The sequence below is a fragment of the Polyodon spathula genome, chromosome 11 (assembly GCF_017654505.1).
Source record: "Polyodon spathula isolate WHYD16114869_AA chromosome 11, ASM1765450v1, whole genome shotgun sequence".
NCBI classification, from domain to species: domain Eukaryota; kingdom Metazoa; phylum Chordata; class Actinopteri; order Acipenseriformes; family Polyodontidae; genus Polyodon; species Polyodon spathula.
Window position 1 is genome coordinate 27689801 of NC_054544.1, and position 24730 is coordinate 27714530.

A 24730-nucleotide genomic window follows, 5' to 3' on the forward strand; every position below is an offset into this window, starting at 1 on the left:
CATTGATGGAGAGTGCATGAAGCTCACTTACTCTTCTGGCTAATAAAAACACCACTTTGAGAGAAACAGGGTGCAGCTCTGCTGAAACCATGGGCTCAAATGGGGGACCCGTAAGGACGCACAGCACCAGTTCCAGATCCCACTTAGGGGCCATTCTTTTCATCAGAGGACGGAGCCTCCGAGCCCCTTTCAGAAATTGCACTGCTAGGAAGTGTGCCCCAGGGGACACAGAAACAACTTTACAGTGGCACACTGATATTGCTGCCAGGTAGACCTTCAGAGTGGATGCAGATTTTCCCACATCAAACAGGTATTGTAAGAAGGTTAGTATTGTCTTAATAGGGCAGGTCACAGGACCCTCAGCAATGCACCAGCCTTGGAAAACTTTCCATTTATATGAATACTGGGCTCTAGTGCTAGGCACCCTAGCAGACTATAGCATCTCTACCACTGCATCTGGCAAAACTCGTCCCAATAGACTGCTCCGTTCAACGGCCAGACCCAGAGTTGGAGCTGGGCTGGGTTTGGGTGCCATAATAACCCCTCTGCTTGCCTCAGGAGGTCCATGCATAGCGGGAGCTGCCACGGTTGGAGAGCAAACCAGGGGCGCCTTGGCCATCTAGGTGCGACCAGCAAAACCTGAGCTCTCTCCACCCAGATCCTCTCTAGTGTCAGGGGTAATAGCAGTAGTGGAGGGAACGCATACAAGAGCCCCTGTGGAGTGGAGACATCTTAGATTGTAGGGGGCTCTTAGCACCCTCTATAAACACTGAACAAAAAACTACTGTTTGTGATTTAATAAGTGAAAACATACCAGCATACAGTTATTGATCGCATCATTATACTTAGAACAGTTGACACGAAAGCCTGGCATGTTAATGGAGTGCAATGAAGCAGGTTTGGTATGACGAAAGCCATAGTACTCAACTCTGGTCCTCGAGATCTATTGCAGTCCTGGTTTTTATTCCGTGCAGGTTCTAATGCAGTTAATTGAAGCTGTTGACAGGCAATAAGCTATTTTAGGACCTGCTTGAAATTAAAGCCAGGACTGGAATGAATCTCGAGGGCCAGAGCAGAGTACTGCTGGACTAGAGGCTGTACCCAAGCGCCCTAGCTCAGTGCTTCCCAACACTGCTCCTAGAGATCCCATCTCTGCTGGCTTCCATTCCCCCTGAGCTCTCACTTACTTAACTAAGCCCTTGATTAAACTGCTAATTTTCTTAATTAGACATCTGTAATTGTTTTAAGAGCTTAAACAGTAGCAGATTTGAAGTCAGCTATAACATTTTATAAGTAACTGGAACTCTGCAACTGTTTAAGAGCTGAAAACAATTAAAAAGGTCTAATTGCAGCGCTGTGGGTCTCTGATGCGCGCACACAGGCAGGAGCCAGAATGCGACCTGTTGTTGCATGGCACGCTGAAAGACAGTTGGCCACTTTGCTTAAACCACGAGGATTTTAGCACTAGTATATTTTAGGGCATGGCGTACCTTTAAACTTATTGTGACCAGATTCTGTTTCCTTATTATAGTAGGAGAAATCTGTTAATTACAAAACAATGTAATTCATTGTACCTTCATATCTTGACTGAGCCTGATTCTGTTTCGCTTAATTTTCAGACGTGACAAATTACATTAATTGCTCATCGCTGATCCTCATTGCATTTCATTCTTGCAGTCGCCCTCATTTACCCGTGACTGTTATTTTCACTCGTTTTAACAGTATAACAGATTATTTTCAACACAAAAGCACAGTGTACACTGATAGCAAGTCCATTTAAAATCTGCTTGATTTGTAGCAAAGGAATTAAAGAAACGTCTTTAGTCGTTTCTTTTCATTGGTATGCTCGCCTACGGGTTCCTGTAGCTCCACATCGCCTGGGGAGCTACCAGTTACAGGGTACAAGGGAGAAGTGGAGCTCCCGCTGCCGCTTCTATGGTCAGAGGCTCCCCTCCCAAGGGTCCGCTGCCACTGTTGCCGTCACTTGGGGTCGCTGCCGGCTCCTCATTGCCTGGGGTTGCTGTCAGGCCTACTTTTCCACAGGAAATACTGTGGCCGGAGCCCAGCAAAGGGGGGGGCAGCCAGCTACTGAAAAGTGGGGTAGGTCAGGACCACACCTAGACAGCCGGGCGGCAGCCACGATCGCCTTGGCCGTGAGGAGCCGGCCTGTGTATGGTCAGCCTGTTGGGGTGGAAGAAAGACCTCCCACTGTGGCCACCACCTTTGGCCCGCTGCTGCCCGTTCCTGGGCCTGGACTATAAACCGGGACTAAGGGGGAAGGTGGCCTTTAAGGCCATGTGTGCTGCACACAAGGGGGGGCATGTGTGGCAGTGTCACCCACCCCTTTGATAATTTTTTTGTTGCTGTTATTATTATTATATTGTGTTTATGTGTGGACAGTCGAGCACCGGCCGTCTTACTTACTGTTTGAGACCGTCAAAAAGCCAGTCTTTATATTGTGTAGTCGGTGGGGATCGGGTTAAAAACCCTTTCCTAATACCCTTGTGGAGCCTTAAGGTAATTATTGTATCAAATTAGGTAATTAAGGCTCCAGCCAGACTATAAAAAGGCACACTCCAGGCTCATTAGGGTGGAGCGTGTCAGAGGAGTGACAAGTCTGTGGAGTAACAGAACAATTGCTAAGCGTGCTTGTTTAAGTGCAATAGTTGTTCATTATCTTGTGTTTGTTTGTTTGGCCAACGTGCCCTTTGTTTTGGGTGTGTTTTTGGCTAAATTGCTTATTTTTGTTAAATAAATATACTGAGCGCCACGTCTCAGTTTTCATTCTCCAGCAAAAGCGTTTTGGATTCTGTTTCTGGTCTGACGTCACCCCTGCAAAGACACCCTTTCACAGACCCTCAGCTTTAATGGAAGCACAGTGATTCAGAATGAGGAGGGGCAGAGCAGTCTGCAAGTCAGACTTCACTGTAGAGGACGGCTGAAGCCGGGTACTACCAACAACCATGGAAGGAGAGAGGACTTGTGTTTTTACTTTATTTATCGCATAAAACTGGTTTGAACTGTGACTGAACAGATGTAAAAGCACCAGAGCGGATGGCAGTGGTACTTTGCCAGACAAGGTTACTGTGATCTGGGTCAAGATATTATCATACGGTACAGGAAGAGAGGAGGAGTAACATGACTGCACAGATGGAAATGCTACTAAATTTGCATCTCTGTATCTGGGCACTTCTGCAACACTGAGGTTTCAGGGAAACTAGCACGTATTTTATTAAATGTCAGGGATCCAAAAAAGATAAACTACTTGGGAGTTTGTCGGCAGGCCTCTACTTTACCAAATAAACCAAGCAGGTAAGAATGAACTGCATTGCTGTCTTCAGAACCTTACACTGAGCAGAGACACGTGCTGGCACCCATCCCTGGAGGATGCGACTAGCAAGGGTACAATATTACAACATCAGTATGTTCTGGAGTAGTGCTGGGACGCAGTCAGCTTCCTCCTGTGTTCAATTGGTTTGCTTATTATAAATATCCCTCCTTGCGGAACTGCTCCTGTAGAATCTCTCGGTACTCGTCGAAGCCGCCATCGATTCTCCGGACCGTCCCGTTCTCGCAGACCCACAATTCCTTGCACACCATGCGGATGAGCCGTTCGTCGTGGGAAACCAGCACGACCCCCCCCTAGCGGAGACGAGGAGAAAACGTGAGCGGTGAGAGCACTAACTCAGATTGTAGGCTGAGATTTGGACTGCTTAATGAGAGAGAAAATAAGCCATCCTTTCCTAAGCAAGAAATCTCTTCCATCAATATAATATTACTATATCCCCTACAGTCCCAATACACAAAACATTACAAATATAGCCTAATAAACGAATAATTCTAAACTACATTTCAACATTATACACAACTCAATTTGTACGACATATCCACATGTAAGACATTCCCCAAAAAGAATAGGGCATTTTTACAGTAATAATATTACTAATGCTAATACTACTACAACTACTAATAGATTTTCTTTTAATAGGTTACAACCAGAGAATAAATTACAGCAGGAAACAATTGGATTTTGTACCTTAAACTTATTCAGGGCTTTCGCCAGGGCCTCGATTGTCTCCATGTCCAGGTGGTTCGTCGGCTCATCGAGAATGTAGAAGTTGGGGCTGAAATAAATCATGAGCAGGTGAGACTACTGTGCAGACGCAGAGCTGTCTGCGCAGCTCAGAGCAAAGCACACCCTAGCATGCTTCAACCAGGCTTGTATATAGAGAGAAGCTCAGGACGGAAATTCTTACAAAAAATAGTTCACATTTGGATAGTCTGTCATGAATGAAGAACAAGTGACCTCACAAATTCTATTGTTACATGTATTGCATCAACATTCACATACTAATATGTTTAGGTTGTTTCCTTTGGCTCCCAAAGCATCCAGTCCCATTTCCTTCTACTAAACCTGTGCAGTCTGAATCCTCTTCGTGGATGGTTCTACTTTAAGTGACGAACAGTGACTTCAATTGAAGTGATTTGTTGCCACTGTGAGAAGCTTGTTTTAACAGAATACTGCAAACTGAAATCCTGATCAATGACAATTTGCAACTGATTTTAAAAAGGAAATGAAATTGAAAAACAGGAACTGACCCCAACCCTGGTTCCAGTTCCTATTCTGGTACTGTCGGTTTCATATGAAACCTGTCCACTACTGTACTGAGCCGGGCTGTACGCGAATCAACAAGGCGATGATGAGACAGCAGTGTGGGTTACCATGGCATGGTCATCTGTGCAAAGGCGACCCTGCTCTTCTGCCCCCCGGACAGGCTGGCAACGGGGCGCACAGCAAGCTCCCCTGTGATCCCGTACCCTCCCAGCTGGTGCCTGTACTCCTCCTCGGTCCGGCCTGGGAACAGGGACAGTTACTCACACTTAATCTGCATGCACAGTTTATATGATGCACAAGTTTTATACCACAGGATTATTGTGGTATTCTTTATGTTATTACTTGGTGAACATGCATTGTTTGGTGGACTCCTACATATCGGGGGGGGGAGGTACTATGATGATGTCGGGGGGGGAAGGTAGGGAGGTGGAGGGGGAGGGGGAGGGGAGAGGGTAGGGTATGGCACTTTGACAGACATATATCTCGTTCGTGTGTGTCGTTATGAGGTCGTGTCCCTGGGACACACGTTATAGAGCAAGCACACAATCACTACTCCAGCACAGAACCCTGTGTGCAATCCCCTCCATCCCTCCCTGCAGTCCAGGGCTGTGTGCAATCCCCTCCCTCCGTCCCTTCAGTCCAGGGCTGTGTGCAATCCCCTCCCTCCCTCCCTGCAGTCCTGGGCTGTGTGCAATCCCCTCCCTCCCTCCCTGCAGTCCTGGACTGTGTGCAATCCCCTCCCTCCGTCCCTGCAGTCCTGGGCTGTGTGCAATCCCCTCAGTCTGTCCCTCCCCTTCCTCCGTCCCTGCAGTCCAGGGCTGTGTGCAATCCCCTCCGTCCCTCCCTGCAGTCCAGGGCTGTGTGCAATCTCCTCCGTCCCTCCCTGCAGTCCAGGGCTGTGTGCAATCCCCTCCCTCTCTCCCTGCAGTCCAGGGCTGTGTGCAATCCCCTCCCTCTCTCCCTGCAGTCCAGGGCTGTGTGCAATCCCCTCCCTCTCTCCCTGCAGTCCAGGGCTGTGTGCAATCCCCTCCCTCTCTCCCTGCAGTCCAGGGCTGTGTGCAATCCCCTCCCTCTCTCCCTGCAGTCCAGAGCTGTGTGCAATCCCCTCCCTCTCTCCCTGCAGTCCAGGGCTGTGTGCAATCCCCTCCCTCTCTCCCTGCAGTCCAGGGCTGTGTGCAATCCCCTCAGTCTGTCCCTGCAGTCCAGGGCTGTGTGCAATCCCCTCCCTCTCTCCCTGCAGTCCAGGGCTGTGTGCAATCCCCTCCCTCTCTCCCTGCAGTCCAGGGCTGTGTGCAATCCCCTCAGTCTGTCCCTCCCTCCCCCTCCCTCCCTCCCTCCCTGCAGTCCAGGGCTGTGTGCAATCCCCTCCCTCTCTCCCTGCAGTCCAGGGCTGTGTGCAATCCCCTCAGTCTGTCCCTGCAGTCCAGGGCTGTGTGCAATCCCCTCCCTCTCTCCCTGCAGTCCAGGGCTGTGTGCAATCCCCTCCCTCTCTCCCTGCAGTCCAGGGCTGTGTGCAATCCCCTCCCTCTGTCCCTGCAGTCCAGGGCTGTGTGCAATCCCCTCCCTCTCTCCCTGCAGTCCAGGGCTGTGTGCAATCCCCTCCCTCTCTCCCTGCAGTCCAGGGCTGTGTGCAATCCCCTCCCTCCGTCCCTGCAGTCCAGGGCTGTGTGCAATCCCCTCCCTCTCTCCCTGCAGTCCAGGGCTGTGTGCAATCCCCTCCCTCTCTCCCTGCAGTCCAGGGCTGTGTGCAATCCCCTCCCTCTCTCCCTGCAGTCCAGGGCTGTGTGCAATCCCCTCCCTCTGTCCCTGCAGTCCAGGGCTGTGTGCAATCCCCTCCCTCTCTCCCTGCAGTCCAGGGCTGTGTGCAATCCCCTCCCTCTCTCCCTGCAGTCCAGGGCTGTGTGCAATCCCCTCCCTACCTGGGAACTTGTTTAACAGCAGCTCCACAGAGTTCACGTTCAGGTCCAGCTGATCAACGTGGTGCTGGCTGAAATAACCAATCTTCAGATTCCTGGAAAATCCAAACAAGAACAGGAAAGAAAACAAGAAGAACAAGAAGGTAAAGAACAAGAAGAATAAGAACAGAACAACAAAAGGAGGAGAATGAGAAGGAGAAGAAGGTGGTTATTAGAATACTTTAGCAGTGTATAGAAGTGATGTGCCACTGGAAGTGCTGGCCGTTCCTCAGAACATCCTGTACAGCCCTATAGAACACACACACACGCCACAATGAACCCTCACCTGTGTCCCTGTCGTATTCCACTGACTGGACTCAGCTCCCCCATGAGCAGTTTCAACATCGTGGATTTCCCAGCACCATTCTCACCCACCTGCACAGAGAGAGAGAGAGGGAGAACCAACACTCAGTGTGAGACAATGTGTCAGCGCAAGATAGAAAGAATCCCCCAATACAATATAAAGCATGTGCAGATGAAATAAAGAAGGCTATCTTCTCTATCTGCACTGCAGAGCGCTAAAGAGGACTTTAGTAGGCAGGCAATAGGCTAATGAAGAAAACGCCATTGGGCTTTTGCGAGGCAATGCGACAGGGACAGGGAACACTTACGATGCAGATTCTGGACTCCAGGTCGGCAGAGACACACAGATTCTTGAATATGTGCCGATCTGGGGAGTAATAAAACTCCACCTCATCAAGCTGCAGCACTGGGGGGGACAGCTTCTCAAAGTTATCAGGAAATCTGGAAAGACAAAACGCACACAGACACAGTGCATTTACAACAGCAGCATGGAGTAAAACATCCTGCTGCACAGCGCCAACCAGAGTACAGGAGGGCCAGCCTGCGAACACTGCTACTACACACACACAGGTTTTTTTCATAATTGACAATGTTTTACGTCGCATACGTTTCTGTAAATACTTGAAAATGAAACACGTTGCAATATACAAAACAAAACACAAGGAGTATCAAAGAAATGTTCAAGAAAATTGAAAATTGTCTCTAAATCTTGGATTCCTCAAAATAGCCACCCTTTGCCTTAATAACAGCCTCACAAACACGAGGCATTCGGTTAACAAGTTTCAACAGGAAATCACCCGACATGTCTTCCCAGCTCTTCTGCAGCAATTCCCAGAGATGTAGGGCACTTCTGGGTAGCTTTGCTTTGACTCTTCTGTCCAGTTCATCCCATACACGTTGTATGGGATTGAGGTCTGGAGACTGGGCAGGCCAGGTCATTAGATTGAGTTGTCCTTCACTTTTCTTCTTCGCCAGATAGTTCTTGCACAACTTTGAGGTGTGTTTCTGGTCATTATCTTGCTGAAGAATGAAGGACTGCCCAACTAGCCATAATCCTGATGGAATGGCATGCCTCTGAAGTATGCTATGATATCCATGCTGGTTGAGCTTGCCATGGACTTGGTAAAGATCACCAACTCTATCACCAGCAAAGCAACCCCAGACCATGACACTGCCTCCTCCATGCTTGACAGTGGGAACCACACATGCAGAACTCATGCACTCACCCTCTATGTGTCTTACAAATACTCGGCGGTTGGACCCAAATATTTCAAATTTTGACTCATAGGTCCATAAGACCGACTTCCACTCCTCAACTGTCCAGTTTGTGTTTTTTGGCCAGTTAGGCCAGCTTCACGCAATCTCCTCTAAACAGTTGATGCTGAAACATCTGTACTTCTAGTAGCATTTAGCTGAGCTTGTATTTCAGGGGCTGTTAATCACCTGTGTCACAGACTTGACTCAAATTAACTAGTTCTCTGATTCTGAGGTCACCCTTGGCCTGCCTGACCTGGTTCAGTCCTCATGAGTGCCAGTTTCTTCAAATCGTTTGATGGTCTTGGCCACAGCAGTTACAGACACTTGCAAAGTTCTTGCGATTTGTCTTAAAGATTGACCTTCATTTCTTAAAGTAATTAGACTTTCTTTTTTCTTTGCTTAACTAAGCGTGTTTTGCCATTTTCTGCTGATGCTACCTATATTTATAGTAATCATGGACCCTCACCTGTTAACAATAATTGGTGACAAAAGGTTAATTAGGTAACATGCTAGTTAACTCAGAGAACATCTAACAAAGACACTTTTATATAATTTCCTACAAATTTCTAGAATATTTTTTTTATTTGGAAGTTGTCAAGCAGGATGTGTAGATAAATGGAAAAAAAATACTTTTAATGCGTTTTAATTCCAGGCTATAAGGCAACAAAAGGTGAACATTTAAGGGGGTGTTGACATATAGTTGACATTTTGGCCAGTGCCCTGCCTTGATCAGTGTATTGTAAAGAAACAAGACCGTTCTCAGGATAGCCAGTACAGTTGCCTTCCAATATGGAATAAACAAAAAGCCATACTAAAATCAAACAGTTTAGAATGTAAATGTAATTTAACACGCACAGTGATTAGGAGGGCTCACTACAGACAGCTGGTATTACTAAACAAATACAAAAATAACAAAGCAAGCTGGTACCGTAAAACAGCTTCTGTTTCCTTTTCCACAGGTTTCAATTCAGGTCTGAGGGAGGGGGAGAGAAAAAGCAGTGGAAGGGTTAAATAACAGTTTAGAAGATGAAACATCCCTGACATCATTTAGATATAATATTAGCTGGACACCCCCACTCTGACACCCCACACCAGGTTGGTATACAGTACACTGTGCACCTGCCTCTATACCCAGCGCTCGTACTGACAAGCTCATTGGGAACTATCAGGAACACATGCCCCCTCCCAGATCTTTAAACGTGTTTAGTACCAGTAACAGGGTCTAGTTGCATACAAAAAATACAGGGTTAATGTCCACTGACAAGCACTCTCTACACAATGAATGTCATGTATTATTGAGGCAGAACTTCTGTTGAAAGGGTTAAACCAGCTGATCCCTGCAACAGAAACTAGGTCAGACCCACTCACAGTTTCTCCAGCAGCTTCAGCTTGCTCTGCACTTGGGCGGCCCGGTTTGCATTGTATCGGAACCTGTCTATAAACACCTGGAGAGAGAGAGAGAGAGGAGAGGAGTCAGACAGCACACACCTAATGAGACGTATCAGACAGACTGAGCGCTATGCAGATTAGACTTCAGCACAATACAAAGTCCTCCAGCACATATGAGCTGGGGTCTTGAGCGGCTGGTTTCATGTGCACTGGGAAGCAGTGTACACTTAATGAACATTTAGGTCCTGGTTGAAACACATGATCTAGACTTGACTGTGGTGCCTAGATTACAGCGAACCATTGTTACTGCTATAGTACACCAATGTGTCCAAAGCATTCAGCCCATTTATCTAATTGAAAGACTTGCTGCAGGAAGCTCTGAATTCAAAACCTTATTGTGTGATCAGAGCTGCTGAAATGAGAACAGGAATCCCTGTTTGTAAGGTGTGTGGCTCTTCTAAAAGGGCAGGAAGTGGCTGTGCCTCAGCCCAGCTCCCACCTGGATGTGGTCCCTGTACTGCTTCTGCGCCTCGTACTCGCGCAGCTGACTTTTCTGCCGGTCCTCCTTGGTCTTCACGAAGTTCTCATAGTCCCCGCGGTACGTGTCCAGCCGCTGCGAGTGCAGGTGGATGATGTCCGTCGCCACGGCGTTCAAGAAATTCCGGTCGTGGGACACCACGAGGATCGTGGATTGCCACGTCTGGGAAGCAACAGGAGCGGAGATTTCATTAATTTAACATTGTGGACCTACTCCTTCCTATGGGCTACAATGAATTTACAGACTCCTTGGGCCCTATTTTGAATCAAGGGTAAAAACAGAGGAATAAAAAAATATTAAATAAATAAATACCTGGGTCCAGTTTCACAAGCACTGCTAGCATGTAACAGGCTGCTAGCTAGTAAACTATCTAGCAAACATTTACCTGCTTATCTTTTATCATTTAGATACAACAATAGCATTTAGTGGAAATACACTGAGCAAGTCTACATGATTAAAGCAGAAATGTGTTCTTTTTTTGTTTCATGAAAGTGAATTTTATTTAGCAGACTGGTACCTAAAACTGCTTTGTAAAACTAGCCCCCGATTCCCAGTAGTAGTGTGTGTTTGGGTGGGGTGAAATCAGCACTCGGGTGAGACCGACATCTCTGCTTTACATAAACCAGGACCTTGTATGTGTGGCAGGTAGCATGGTGGTGGTTCTACTGGCTGTGAGAAGTCATTAGCACTCAGCAAGGCTACAGCAGGTGGATGGTTTTGTTGGGAGCTCCCATCCAGATTCATGTACAGCTCTGACTCTGGTTTGCATCATGCAGTTCATACCTGCAGGTAGTTCTCCAGCCACAGAATGGCCTTGACATCCAACATGTTTGTCGGCTCTGTAAGAGGAAATAAAGAACAGGCATGTTGAAGAAAACAAGGTCACACTCCCAAAAGAGATTAAAAAAAAAACAAGCAGCCATGAGAATCGGCAGCAGTGTATTTACTTACCATCAAGTAACAGAAGATCAGGCCTAGAAAATAAACAGAAGGCAAAGGGATTACATTAGAAAAATACTGAAACTCTCGAAACACTTGTGCAAAAACAGCAGAACACAAACCATGCAAAAGCCTATCTATTGTTTAAGTTTCTTATTGTAGAATTTGTTCACTCACGCCAGGATAGCCCAATATCTCACTACTGGGTACTTCCTGGGGGTTTTGCAGTTTTTTTTTCTTAAGTTGGACTGGGGAAGTGATCTGGGCTCCTCATATAGAATTACTTCAGCTGGAATAACAGCTAGAGCTCTGATGGAAATCTGAGAGTAATTTAGAAAGAGGGCAAAGCAAGGATAGGCAGCTTCAAGGACAAGAAAGCTGTCCACCTATTCAATCATGAACTCAGAGGCAAGACTAAGTGAAGTGGACAAGCGCTTTGAGTGTCTGGCATGGTCGGCTTGACTCTGCTTCTTACAGATTAACCTTGAAAGGGCTGTCGCTGGAGACAACTAGAGATGCGCGCATGCGTGCGCACACACACACACACAAACACGACGACAAGGGCCTCTTACTTTGCAAATAGCGCTCTGGCTAATGCCAGCCTCATTCTCCAGCCTCCAGAGAACTCCCTGAAGAAAAACAAAACTCATTATCATTCTAATATTTCCAAGACCTGCACACTGAACCTTTATCATTGACTTTAAATTTTCCCACATTAGATTTGAACAAAGGCGCATGTTCATCGCGTTACCCATCAGATACGTACTTGGTGGTCTGTTGCTGCATCTTAGCAGAGAAACCCAACCCAGCCAGGATCACAGATGCTCTGAGACAGGGATAAAGAAAGGAGATCATTAGATAGACAGCCGGCACGTCTTTTCATTCCAGTGATCCTTCAGCCCTCAGCCCACCCGGGGTGCAAATGTCATTTCAATTGCTCTTCACCCTCGGACATGAAGCAGGCTTCTGGTATTGGGTGGAGAATAACATACTGCATGCTGTAAGAATAGCAATGATGAAACACACATTCAGGTATATACAGCACACGTGGAGGAGGCACTATTGTATTTACTGAGGATTCTCGTGACTGCTCTGTGACTGGCTAACCAGGTATTGGTGATGTCTAAATACCCAGGTGCCTGTGGCTCTCCCATCTCTGTAGCAGAATCTATTGATGTTGCCATCAATACATGTTCCCATCCAAACATAGTTTAATTCAAATAAAACTACAATGAGAAGGAATTGATTGTAATAAGCACATTTACTACTGATAAACATTTTAAAAGAGTTTTGTACACTTTTTAATTCAGTGGCAGAAGAAACTAAAAGTGCGGAGCTGTACCTTGCTGGTGCTTTGTCAGCTTCAATCTCTTCGAGCTTGGCGTAGACCTCTGTCAGCTTCGCACTCTCCATCCCGTCCGCTCTGAAACAGCATCATGTGTTAACACTCTATACTCAATAACATATGTGCGTGTGTCACCTCTTTACTTACAGCTGTGTGTGCACCACTCTATACTAGGTGTCTGTCTCTGTGCTCACTGTCAATTGTCTTTCCGTTATGTGTCTCTGTGCTCGCTGTCAGTTGTCTGTCTGTGCTGTTTCTGTACTCACTGTCCGCTACTGATACGTCTGTTGAGCTCCCTCTCCTCTCTCAGCAGCCCCTCCCTCACACTGTCACTCTCCAGCACGCTCTGCAGGGCCGGCGTCTCGTCTCCTGCCACCTCCTGCTCCACGTGCAAGATGCTGATGTGCGTGGGCACGCGCAGGCTGCGGCTCGCCATCATCTTCAGCAGGGTGGTCTTGCCCAGGCCATTCCTCCCCACCAAACCAAAGCGGCGGCCGTACGACAGCGTCACCTCCGCCCCTTGCAGCAGAGAGCTGGGGAGACAGCACAGAGTGAGCCCCAAGCAAAAACACCTGTTCCTTTACAAAGGTCTACTTGATTACACATTGCTGTGCTATTACTATGGGGAAAAATCTATAAGGGTTTGACCCAGGGGAGTCAACAATAAAATACTGTGTTCTAGCTAAAGCCTCTATGATGAGACGCTTATAAGCTTATTAAACTTTCCACACAGCTTCACAGACAGCTGCCTGCCTGCCCCCTGCAGGATACTGAACTCACCGTTCTCCATAGGAGACATCAAAGTTCTCAATGCGGATATCGTATGTCTTGTTCTTCCCAGACGTCTCGATGCGAGTGTCCTTCTTGTTGGAGGCTTGACTGGCCGAAGCTTCCTCCAGGACCCTGGAGCCAACGTAACACACAGGAGTAATGAGACCCAATGCCCCTTAGCATGGCTCAGGTCAATAACAATGAGTGTCAAAATAAAATTATACACTATATATAATGCAAAGAGCAGAAACGACACAATAAAACGTGCTGTATGGAAGAGCATTTCTATCTGACCATTCTTTACTGCAATATGGTACGGTGCAACATAAAAGTAAAAATCAAATCTTATTAAGAATAATCAAATATTCATTTTGAATGTAATATTTCAAATGAAGAGACTCAATTAATTGTTTTAAAACTGCAAATCCAATGGCATTGTAGCTGCCCCCAGGTGTGTCTGGTGATGGCATCTACATGACCAGATCAAATTTTCCACTGAGGAGGGAGTACTCGCAGCAGGACAGTCACTTTCTGTACTCACAGCGGGACAGTCACTTTCTGGGAATCCTTCTCTGTCCTCCTCTCGTGTTTTGCTTTCAGTTTGGCTTCAGCTTTTTCCAGTCTCTTTGCGTCTACCGCCTGTAAAGCAGGAGAAGGGTCAGGATCCCACCTGGCTCGTCGTACCACTGACCAGTCTTCAGTTTAAGGCACTACTGCTAGAAGAAATGTCACACCTACCTTTGAATTCTGACCTCTCTTGATCATCCAAATGCCTTGAATGTCATTTGATGCCGTCCCTGAAATAAATCAATCAATAAATAAAATGCATGGTGGCCAGAAGGCAGCACAAAGAAAAAAAAAGAATGATTGTGAAGTAGTCCCTAGCTTTGTTACAGAGCTGCACAGCAAACAGTTAGTGCTGCAACAAAGCTCTAACACTGTCCTCTGCACAATGGGAGTGAAACAACTGCTAAGCAATGTCTGCAGCGGCTTTCTTACCACAATCTTTCGCAGAACTGAGAGCCGAGAGCTGAACTGGGGCATCCAGCAACACTTGCTGCTTGGCTGAATTACAGTCATTCCTGGGAAAAAGAAAATACATCATTCAGTTGGTGCTGAAAAACAGTGAGATAGATGAATGAAACCCAAGTGAGATCCCTTCAGATTTAGCAGGAGATTGCTCAGATTGCTGGCACCGGCTCATTGCAGTAGAAGATACTTAGGGATAAGTAGCAAGACGAGTTTAACACAGAAGAGTAATAAACAGTAACAGTGCATCGTGGCGTGACTTTGAACAGAGCTTCCCTAAACCACCAGCATCACAAGAAAAGCAAGCAGCACCAGCGACTGATAAATAGAAAAATCAGAAATATCCGAACTTGACACATTGATACTGATTTACAACACAAGAAAGAATAGCTCAGATTAAAGCCAGCACACAGACTCCAAGCTAGCGTGCTGACAGATATCTACTATAGATCACAGGCACAATTCTTCACGACTAGGGACAGCCGAGCTTGCTTTGTACTGATTCACCAACAGGGACTGAATGATACAACTTGTAGTCACAGCAAGAAAAGCAAAGCAGAACAGTGCCGCTACGTCAGCGCTTTCCTCACGGACACACAGCCAGCGCTTTCCTCACGGACACACAGCCAGCGCTTTCCTCACGGACACACAGCCAGCGCTTTATCACGGACACACAGCCTGCGCTTTCCTCGCGGACACACAGCCAGCGCTTTCCTCGCGGACACACAGCCAGCGCTTTCCTCGCGGACACACAGCCTGCGCGCTTTCCTCGCGGACACACAGCCTGCGCTTTCCTCGCGGACACACAGCCAGCGCTTTCCTCGCGGACACACAGCCAGCGCTTTCCTCGCGGACACACAGCCAGCGCTTTCCTCGCGGACACACAGCCAGCGCTTTCCTCGCGGACACACAGCCTGCGCTTTCCTCGCGGACACACAGCCAGCGCTTTCCTCGCGGACACACAGCCTGCGCTTTCCTCGCGGACACACAGCCAGCGCTTTCCTCGCGGACACACAGCCTGCGCTTTCCTCGCGGACACACAGCCTGCGCTTTCCTCGCGGACACACAGCCTGCGCTTTCCTCGCGGACACACAGCCTGCGCTTTCCTCGCGGACACACAGCCTGCGCTTTCCTCGCGGACACACAGCCAGCGCTTTCCTCGCGGACACACAGCCTGCGCTTTCCTCACGGACACACAGCCTGCGCTTTCCTCGCGGACACACAGCCAGCGCTTTCCTCGCGGACACACAGCCTGCGCTTTCCTCGCGGACACACAGCCAGCGCTTTCCTCGCGGACACACAGCCTGCGCTTTCCTCGCGGACACACAGCCAGCGCTTTCCTCGCGGACACACAGCCAGCGCTTTCCTCGCGGACACACAGCCAGCGCTTTCCTCACGGACACACAGCCTGCGCTTTCCTCACGGACACACAGCCAGCGCTTTCCTCGCGGACACACAGCCTGCGCTTTCCTCGCGGACACACAGCCAGCCTGCGCTTTCCTCGCGGACACACAGCCTGCGCTTTCCTCGCGGACACACAGCCAGCGCTTTCCTCGCGGACACACAGCCTGCGCTTTCCTCGCGGACACACAGCCAGCGCTTTCCTCGCGGACACACAGCCTGCGCTTTCCTCGCGGACACACAGCCAGCGCTTGATGAACCCTCCGGGACGTACTCACAGTTTCAGCGTGTTGAACATCTGTTGGCAGATGTCCCGGATGTCATCCTCGTTTTTGGAGTCGGCAGACACCTCCTGTAGGACCCCACCGATGGCTTCGAAGACCTCCTCCCCATCCACAAAATCAGCCCCTCCGCAGTCCAGAACACCTAGGAAAAAAATGAGAATCAGTGGACAGACATCAGAACAAGCACCTCTACTGACACCACTACTATACAATAAAACTAACCATCCATCACCAGCCGTTCTCTCAGACCTCCTGTGAGGAATGTCAAGCTGGAATAGACAGAACAGCAAGTACGAAAATAAGACTATTGCACAGCAGTTTCACCCATTCCAGGATTTACTATGTGCTTCATCAGCCACAGTGTGTAGAGGTAACAAGCTCACGTGTATCTTACTAAATCTGTAGTAAAACCAGGACTGGATCAAACTGCTATACAATGGTAGTCGTATTACCATTTACCACCTTCTACAGCTAGAGCAAGAGAGATGAAGAAAGCAAACTGCGCGAGTGAATAAGCTTGAGTTGAGCTCAACACACAGGAGAGGCACACTGTTGAGTAAACAATGCGAACACAAAGACACACTTCCACACTCGTTATAGGACTATGTTAACATTACTGCTCTCTGAACATGGGGTTGTTTTTTCAATTTAAATTAAACAAATACAATGGCAAATGCAATGCTCCTAACTTTAACCAAAGAGAAAAATGTCGTGAGAATTTTAAACCAAAACGTTTTTTATTAAATGCTTTTTATTAAATCACTAAACACTGTAGAGAACACAGCGGTCTCCCCTCACGGCGTGACGAGCGCCTTTCTCAGTTAGAAGCCCAAACATTTGACGTAATAGTAATACAAACTTGAGACAGAACTTTTTAAACACAAAATGTTTCAACCTAAGCCGTCAGCTGCTCGACTCTAGATCAGAGCTTGTTTTTGCTGCCCTCTTGTATATTATTAATAAGAGTGAGTCACGCATTGGATGGAATTTGCGTGCCAGGACCGTGATGCGGTCTAAACAATCTCAAAACATAAACACGAAAAGACATTTTCAATTGTCCTACTAGTGTTAAATATCAAACCTGATCTGGAAAACTCGCGTATCCGTGTTTAAAAAAAAACTGGGCAGCGTGTGTAAATCAATGAACAGATGTCACTGCCGGTTCGTCAGACTGTGTGCAGTCAGTATTCAATCGCGCGAGTCAGCTGCCACTCTGAGCCCTCCTATGTCGTTACAAAACTACTAGCTATTGATTACATTGACAACACTTCTCATCTGAGGTTTCCCGCTGGAAAACGTATCATTAATCACACGAATACACCACCACCATGCCTTTTTGTTTTATTCATAGCAATGTTTTATTTATTTCATTCTTTTAACGCTGACATACACATTGCCCAGTCCGGTGTCCATCTTTCTTCGTTGCACTGTTTCTTCGTCAGATACAGCTAATGCTATTCGTAATTATCGCGCTCCGTGAGAACGTTTCCCTCTATTGGCCCCTCGTCACCCCCTTACCGGTGATATAATCGAAGACTTCACTGTCAATTTCGGGAAACTCGCTCCTCAGAATCTCCACGTAAGTCGCCATGATACACCGGCTTCCTTCGCAAGCAATGTGCACATGCGCTTACCAGCAACCAGCATCCGCCCGCAGAGCAGCCTGGGAAATGTCGTTCTTACGACTGATCAAGAACAGCATCTATTCCGTTGATAAATAAAACACTTGTTTAAGGTAATAAAATACGCTTTATCTAACTTATTCGCTACAATATGCTTACGTTATTTTTCTTTCTTCCATAACGCAATGCAGCTGCCGACTACATGTCCCATTCACCATTGCGCTGTAGGTGGGGCTACTGACGCTATGAATTTTGGGTTTCGTGGTATTTAACGTTAGACTCGGCTTTTAGAAACCGTTTACTGTTATTCCTGGACTGCATTTCCTATAGAGACAATATTTTTGATGCGCAGCACTGGCTACTCGACGTAGCTTTCTACGACCGAACAGTTCGTTTGGCAGGCGAAACTTAGAACGAGGACTGATGTGCCCCATACACAAAAAAAATATATACCTCGCCCCGTTATAATTACAATAAAATTGTTTAATGATAAAGTTACATATATTGAGACAATCCTCAAAGACTCGTGCAAATATTTATCAGTTTGGGCCTTGGTAAAGTTTTCCAACGTTGCCATTTTAATTAAGTACTTTAATTACGCTATTAGATGGATTTGTATATATTAATGGATTGGGGGGTGGGTATGGTAATCCCTGATCACCTGAACCCCAATTATCCCAGCAGGTAACCTGCCATGTAGTGTGCTGTGCTCTTCTGCCCTATTGTCATAGAGAATACACTAAGCCCTCAATCTCTGATATAGTTCAGTTGAATTCATAAACAGCATACCATCTGCTATCCACCACCCCAATGATTTGAACTAATCAAGGTTTTACTCAAGGCCCTATATAGCTTATATTGTGTACTACAGTCTGAACTGCAGTGTACTGTAAAATGCAGCTCTGTAGTACTGTTATACATGCAGCATCAAGGAGGTTCCATGCACAGTGAGTCTGCACACAGGTTGCAGCGCAGGTGTCTGTAAAGCATACAGGTTCATTAATTACCCTCCTCATCCCAGACACTGTCTTTTAAATGAAGGATCAGCTGCATCTAAAGACATGAAAGTTTTCTGCTGGGAGCCGTGCGCTCAATATATTGCACTTCAGCACCGTGCATTGTGTAACTGTGGAATCTGTTTGGGCTTGAATACAAAAGCAGAAACAAAAATATATATAACCAGCGGAAGGTGACGATCTGCTGTCCGCGGGGCACCAACATGGTCTTCATGTTAGAGTGGGGGGTTGCCGTGGTGGGTTCCCGTTCAAGAGGCTCTGAGGACAGAAATCACAAAGAATTGAATCAATAAATAAACAAACAAGTACAGAACTGCGAGTGGAGGAGCCCCCAGATATCAACAAATAAACAAGTACAAACTAAAGAGCATTCCAGTCCCAAAAACAGATCTGTTCAAATCATCAACCCCTTCTTGCTAGTTTTAACTCCTGTAAACTAAAACTGCCTGCTACTTGAACCCTGCTCTGTTGAGACACTCACCGAAGCATATGTCACAGATCCTGGAGCAATGTTTCTTCATGAAGGCTCAGTGCCTCTCACAGAAGCCAACCCGCGCCCAGGGGTCACACAGGATGAGAGGCTTCAGCACCGGTATGTGGAGCAGGCAGTGCTGTGTGATGCACTGCTGTTCCAGATTCTGTCCTGTCTCCTGTCAGGGATATGAGATGAGGTTAAAAGCTCTAAAATCATGGGTTAGCCCAGCTCTCTTGGGTGGTGGTCGAGACGCTCGCATGCAGTGCGCGAGGTTGCCATTCCGAGCCCAGCCTCCGCCCTGCTACACATGCACTGCAAAAAGTGGGGTGTATATTTGAGCATTTAACCAGCAGGGGTCACTGCTGCAGCACTTGCAACGTGTTTGCTTGTTTCTGTTACAGCTGCCCTTCCCCTTCATGTTGTATATTTAGGAATATTACAGTACTGGAAATGTGCCTTCAACTCGTCATAACATTCTAGCCTCAGAAAAAAGAGTGGAGAGCGGCAGTGCTCTTCCTCGATTCTGAAATCTTTAGAACGCTTCTGCACAAGATCACTCGGAGTCTGCTGCCCTGGATGACTCAGTGCTAGCTTTCTCCTGCCCCCACCCCATCCTGCCCCTCTGGTGTACCGTAGAGCCGCTGGATGCCCCAGGTAGCATCCTAGCTGATGCGCCGCTGCCCCGTGTAGGTGGCGTTGGGGGAAGTTTTTTTTTTTGTTATGTTTTTCACATAACAGAGCAAAGCAGATGAAGAAAAATATGTAGCAGTCTGCTCTCTGCTTTCCACTACAGACCCGCCAGCAGTATTTGTGTTACACAGCGTGGCTGCACAAAACTATCTCTCACCAAGCTGCTAGGTCGACGGAATCTACCAGAGTTATCCCATACACAGTCTAGTAAACTGCTCCCGTCCCCTCATAAACTCACCCAATCTTTCAGATCCGCCAAACGCTAAAAACAGCAGCACGACCACCAGAGCAACCCTCGGGTAGGCGAAAGAGGACCCTTCTGCCTGGGCAACTTCTAGAGAAAGCGCGGTGTTCTGCAGCTGGAGGGGAGCTGTCACCGCTGAACCGCTCGGCACGGGCATGTTTACGAAATGCGAATCATTAAAATATACTCCCCTTCTCAATCAAATTAACAGCAAACTGTAGACACTATAGAAGTGATTCTACAAAAGAATGCCGCTTGTCTTCATAATTCCTATTAGTTGCAAGTTCAAATTTAAATAAAAAGAATTTTGAACTTTGTAGTTCCAAGCACTGCAAAAATATTAAGCTAAACGACTTTTTATTTTATTTTATTTTTTAAAACCAAAACTATAAAAATGTAAAAACATACTTAAAATATATTTATATAATACGTTTTTTTGTTTGAATTGGCACAAATAAAAAAAAAAAAAAAAGATTACTATAGATACTAAGCAACTACTTGATCTTGCAAATTGGCTAAAAAATAAAAATACAATTCTTCTAAATGGTCGCTGTGCCCGCAGCGCCCGCTTTTAACCCCATCTCGCAGCGCAGAGACCGCTGCTGCCTTCTCCTATGCAGCGGTGTTTGAATTGAACGAAAAGGAACGCCTCGCAGAAGCGACTTGTGAACAGCTTCAGCCAGCTGTCCTGACAGCACGCCGTAAAATCCTGAATTTAGTGCTAGTCGCAGAGCGGGAACTGTTGGGGAGAAAGCGCAAACAGCTGTCAATGCACAGGAAAAGAAAAGATTAACAACATTGTGTCTCATTTGCTTGTATGAAATTGTAGCGTGCACGGGGGGAGCCAGCAGAGGGGAAGCAACATAGGACGAGACAAGCCACACACGGAGGGCGGCGTGAACCCAGTACCTCTCGCATTAAAGCATAGCGCCAATACCGCTGTACAAAAGAGCCGGCTCCTTTGCAAGGAGCTTATATCGGGCTTGTGTCTACGTGTGTGATTTTGTCATTTACCAACCCTGCAACTGTCTTTCCCCCTGCACGCTACAATATATAATAGATTGCGCGCTTTGTTGTCAGTGAACGGCATGTGAAATGTGTTCGTGTCACTTAAGGTACAATTCTGATCCCTTCTGTTTTATATGATCTATGCTCTGTTGGATGGAGTTTCAAAATGTGTTCGACGTGTGTGAGAAGTCTATCTATCTATCCGGCTGCAAGTGCAGAAAACCCGTATATTATATATCCAGTACGGTTTAGAACACATCTTTGTTAGTTTCGAAGGAGGCGGTTTGATCAGGGAACACACCAGCGCTACAGCAGCTTCAATAGAACTGTCTGCGTGTCTTCTAACCGGGGTGTTATTATTCCGACAGAAACCCAGTGTTATTGCAGACATCTCCGCCTTAGAAATAAGTTGTGAAAAGTTCAGACAAATGTATGTTAGTACAGCATGATAAAAGTGTAGGCAAAGAATACTGAAAGCTTGGTAAAGCCGTGTAAGAGCAGTATATGCATGGGATGCTGGATAAGCATGGTGAACTGTGCCCATCTGCATAGGTTGAAAACGTTACAGAAAGCAAAGCACAGATATGTTTTAGAACAGTACTGAAACCATTCCTGTAAATGTAACTTTTGTTAAATTGGTTAAATCATCACAATTAGGACTAGCCACAAGCTCCACAAAACCCATTAGTCATGTATGAAATACTTCAAAGTGCAGCAAAGGGACATACACTGTCCTTGACCTGCCTTGATATTTGCACCTTTCACAAGAACAAAATGTACTTACTCGAGAGCCCCAGTACAGCAGCTTAACAGCGACCAGATGCAAGTCCTCTGGAGTGTTGAGACGCTGCGTCTGCTTCTCAACAGCATACACAACGTGGAGCCAATTGTTTTACAATTTTATATATTATTTACAGCCTAAAGCAAAATCTCTCCAAGTCTAACTTTTGACTCCCACAAGAAGTTACATGTACATAAAAATCTGGTTTGGAAAAAGTTAATATTTATCTATACACACAAGTGTTAGCATTAATTCATTCACATACAACTTTTTCTCTTTTTTTTTGCTTTAGGATTTCACTATAAAACTCGATCTAGTGTAACAGAGCTGAACAAACAGAGCAATTACAAAGTCAGTTATCAAACAATAAATGCACAATAATGAGTCTTGGTTTGTTCTATAATGTTTTATTAGGATTAACTGGACGATCACAAAGTTACCAAATGGAACTCACACAATGAAGCGAGAGGCAGTGGGCTTGGGTGGCACTTCCAGGAGAATCTCATAGAGTGGGGTGCAGCCTGACTCCAAAACAGGAGTATCTCGTAAAGGAAGTGCAGCCTGATCCCAACACAGCAGAAGCTCAGAGGGGGGTGCAGCCTGATCCCAACAGTGTGACACAACCTGCTGTGCTGATCAAGGTCACCCACATTTAGAGATTCAAAAATCTACTGGCAACAGGATTAGGTGCCGGTCTCCTTCCAAACTAACCAGCCACTTCTCTGCAGCAGCACTGCATTGAAAAATAACTGCACCTCTTTTCCTGGATCCCCAAAGAGGGGTTCCTTTCTAGTGTAATTTCATAGCCACTGCTGCAAACAGGCACACGTTCAGGGGACTGGAGGGATTTAGTGAACTGCCTGTGGGCAGCTAGAGCAGTAACCACTAGAGGGGGCTGCATGTACCCCTACAGGACTGGTGCCATCAGAAGCAGAGCACTAAGAGGAAGGCAAGTTAGCCACTCTGACAGTGTCTTGAAGGTGTGCCTGCTGCACAGAGCATTTCACTCTGGAAATACCACCTCCGCTTCACTCCTATTGAAAAACTTGAGAATTGAAACGTCAACCATTTTCTTCTTTCATCTATTCGCTCTCCTCTTAAATACATAGATTTTTGCCACCTTTTAAATTCTTCTTTAAGCTTCTGTTCTGGTCACAAGAATGAAACACTGTAGCACTGGATACAGAACCCACAGCATAGAGGAAGGGTGAGAAAAAACAGTGAGGACCAGGGGGGGTGTGGAGGGGAAACTGGGCTCTCCTAATGATTGCACAGATAACATTTATCACAATCTATTAATCCCTATCTATAGCACACTGGAAAAAAAAAAAAAAGTTATAATTTCTATAACTCCATGAAGATATGTCCAGTTGCTGACTACACTAGAACTACAATACGTATACACAGCACGCTCAGGATAGCATAGGAGAGAGAGAGATACAGGATGCCGAGTGTATAAGAATCATTAGAATAGTGAAGACACACAGGCGGAAAGAAAGGTTATATTCACTATTAGGATTACAGGGCATTGTTACCTAAACAGGAGAGGAGAGTTAAAAGAAAATAAAACAAATTTTTAAAAAGTAACAAAAAAGGTCACAGAGAGCTGGACATTAGCACTGCTCTGCTGGTCCAGTGAGGGAGACAATGGGGTCTGAATGGATGAGGATGGGGTTTGAATGGATGAGGGCAGGAACGAGAGATGACAGGTGCAGGTTACCCAGCACAGACACATTCCCGAAGTTACATCTCATTTTATTCATTTCCACAGGGCCGGTGCATTATTTCATTGAATACAATTCTTTGTTTTTAAAACTTGTTGTTCCAGAGCTGGAGGGTAGGGGGGGTAGTGATATCCAGGCAGGCTTAAGCCCCCCTACATAGAACACCCCCCTCCCCCCGATCCCGCGGGAAGCTAGCACCGTGTCTCGTAGATGCCACTCCGGCCAATGTAGCGCACCCATTTAATCACATCATGGTCGCTGTAGTTCAGCTTGGGCTCAAACACCTTCAGGTATCGAACCTTGAGCCCGGACGGTGCAAACGGGACCTGCAGAAACAAAGCAGAGAACAGCGCACCGTTACATTGCAGCATGAAGTCAAGATTCCCACTGCATCGGTTTGATCAACTCCTGGTTTTACTATACTTGAGCATGTTACCTACACACTGTGGCTCATCAGATCATTTTAAAACCTGGCATGGGTGAAACTGCTCTACAATAGCAGTCTTATTTAGAGTCTTATTTCCAGCCCTGCATTCATTACTGACATTAGTTCACATGACCTCCTTCCACAGCAATGCTTAGTAAACACATTGGCGGGGAGGGGGGTGGGCAGATCTGTTCAATTGATCTTAAAAAAAACAAACAGTTTTGGAGAACCAAGAACAGGGAAAAAAAAGCAAACGTCTAACAGCACAAGACTAATGCATTACCATCTGTAAAAAGGAAGGAGGTATTTGTAAATCGCCCAAGTATATCTCAAATTGAAGAGACCTCAGGGTCTCAATTTAGGAGACATTTGGCTTCTAACAAGATACCTTACTACTCTAGCTTTCTTTCAACACCATGGTTTCCTACCTTTAAAAAGTATTCTGGAGGATTATATGAAGCACCAAATATGATGCTGTAAAGCTCTGAGCTGATCTGTGCAGCAAACAAGCAACACAAACAATAAAAAAACAAGTGTACCTCAAAGTTCATGGAGATGGGCGGGCGTGCCCATTTCTTCTTGTCGTTGGTGGGTAGAAGCTCGATCTCAGCACTGATCTGAGACTCCTTCATCCCAGCCATTCTCTTAATCCTGTCAGAGCAGAGAGAACCGTTGAACAGGCACACTTAAACTCGCTGGCCATCCAGCTCAAGCATCTGGAGGGACGCTTTGCTTTGTAGTGCATCAATTAAATGATTTCCTGTAACTTAAGTTTGTTAATGCTGATTAAGGAATGGAAGGTACAAATAATGCAAGCCAGGTTATAAAGCACTGGTATTGGAATAAAGAACCCACTGTAGTATATTACAGTCTCCACTGTCAACCAGACAAAGTATTTCACCTTTACTTTCCAGTGC

The 24730-nt window shown here is 46.4% G+C and overlaps 2 protein-coding genes and 1 long non-coding RNA gene across 3 annotated transcripts in view; all 3 read right to left on the minus strand.

Moving 5' to 3' along the window:
* Positions 1-782: 782 nt before the first annotated feature.
* On the minus strand, positions 783-17453 carry LOC121323332 (ATP-binding cassette sub-family F member 3-like). The gene is made up of 21 exons (XM_041264332.1): positions 17345-17453; positions 15821-15968; positions 14112-14194; positions 13851-13909; positions 13654-13751; positions 13122-13244; positions 12608-12874; positions 12339-12419; positions 11763-11822; positions 11569-11625; positions 11009-11031; positions 10841-10896; positions 10019-10219; positions 9499-9575; positions 9059-9103; positions 7182-7314; positions 6857-6945; positions 6535-6626; positions 4723-4855; positions 4037-4124; positions 783-3642 (listed from the first exon to the last, which is right to left on the minus strand). Exons 1-21 carry the CDS (start codon positions 17415-17417, stop codon positions 3484-3486), a joined length of 2145 nt encoding a protein of 714 aa, XP_041120266.1. The 5' UTR covers positions 17418-17453; the 3' UTR covers positions 783-3483.
* Positions 17454-17934: 481 nt separating this feature from the next.
* On the minus strand, positions 17935-20221 carry LOC121322570. The gene is made up of 3 exons (XR_005951055.1): positions 19868-20221; positions 18946-19114; positions 17935-18722 (listed from the first exon to the last, which is right to left on the minus strand). It is a non-coding gene; the product is annotated as an uncharacterized LOC121322570 (long non-coding RNA).
* A 1832-nt stretch (positions 20222-22053) lies between these two features.
* Positions 22054-24730, minus strand: part of LOC121323438 (AP-2 complex subunit mu-like) — a 3527-nt gene continuing 850 nt past the window's right edge. The window contains exons 2-3 of the mRNA XM_041264535.1: positions 24353-24498; positions 22054-23712 (exon numbers count right to left, since the gene is read on the minus strand). Of these exons, the coding sequence (XP_041120469.1) occupies positions 23578-23712; positions 24353-24498 (281 nt within the window). The 3' untranslated portion in view covers positions 22054-23577. The remainder of the gene's footprint in view (positions 23713-24352; positions 24499-24730) is intronic.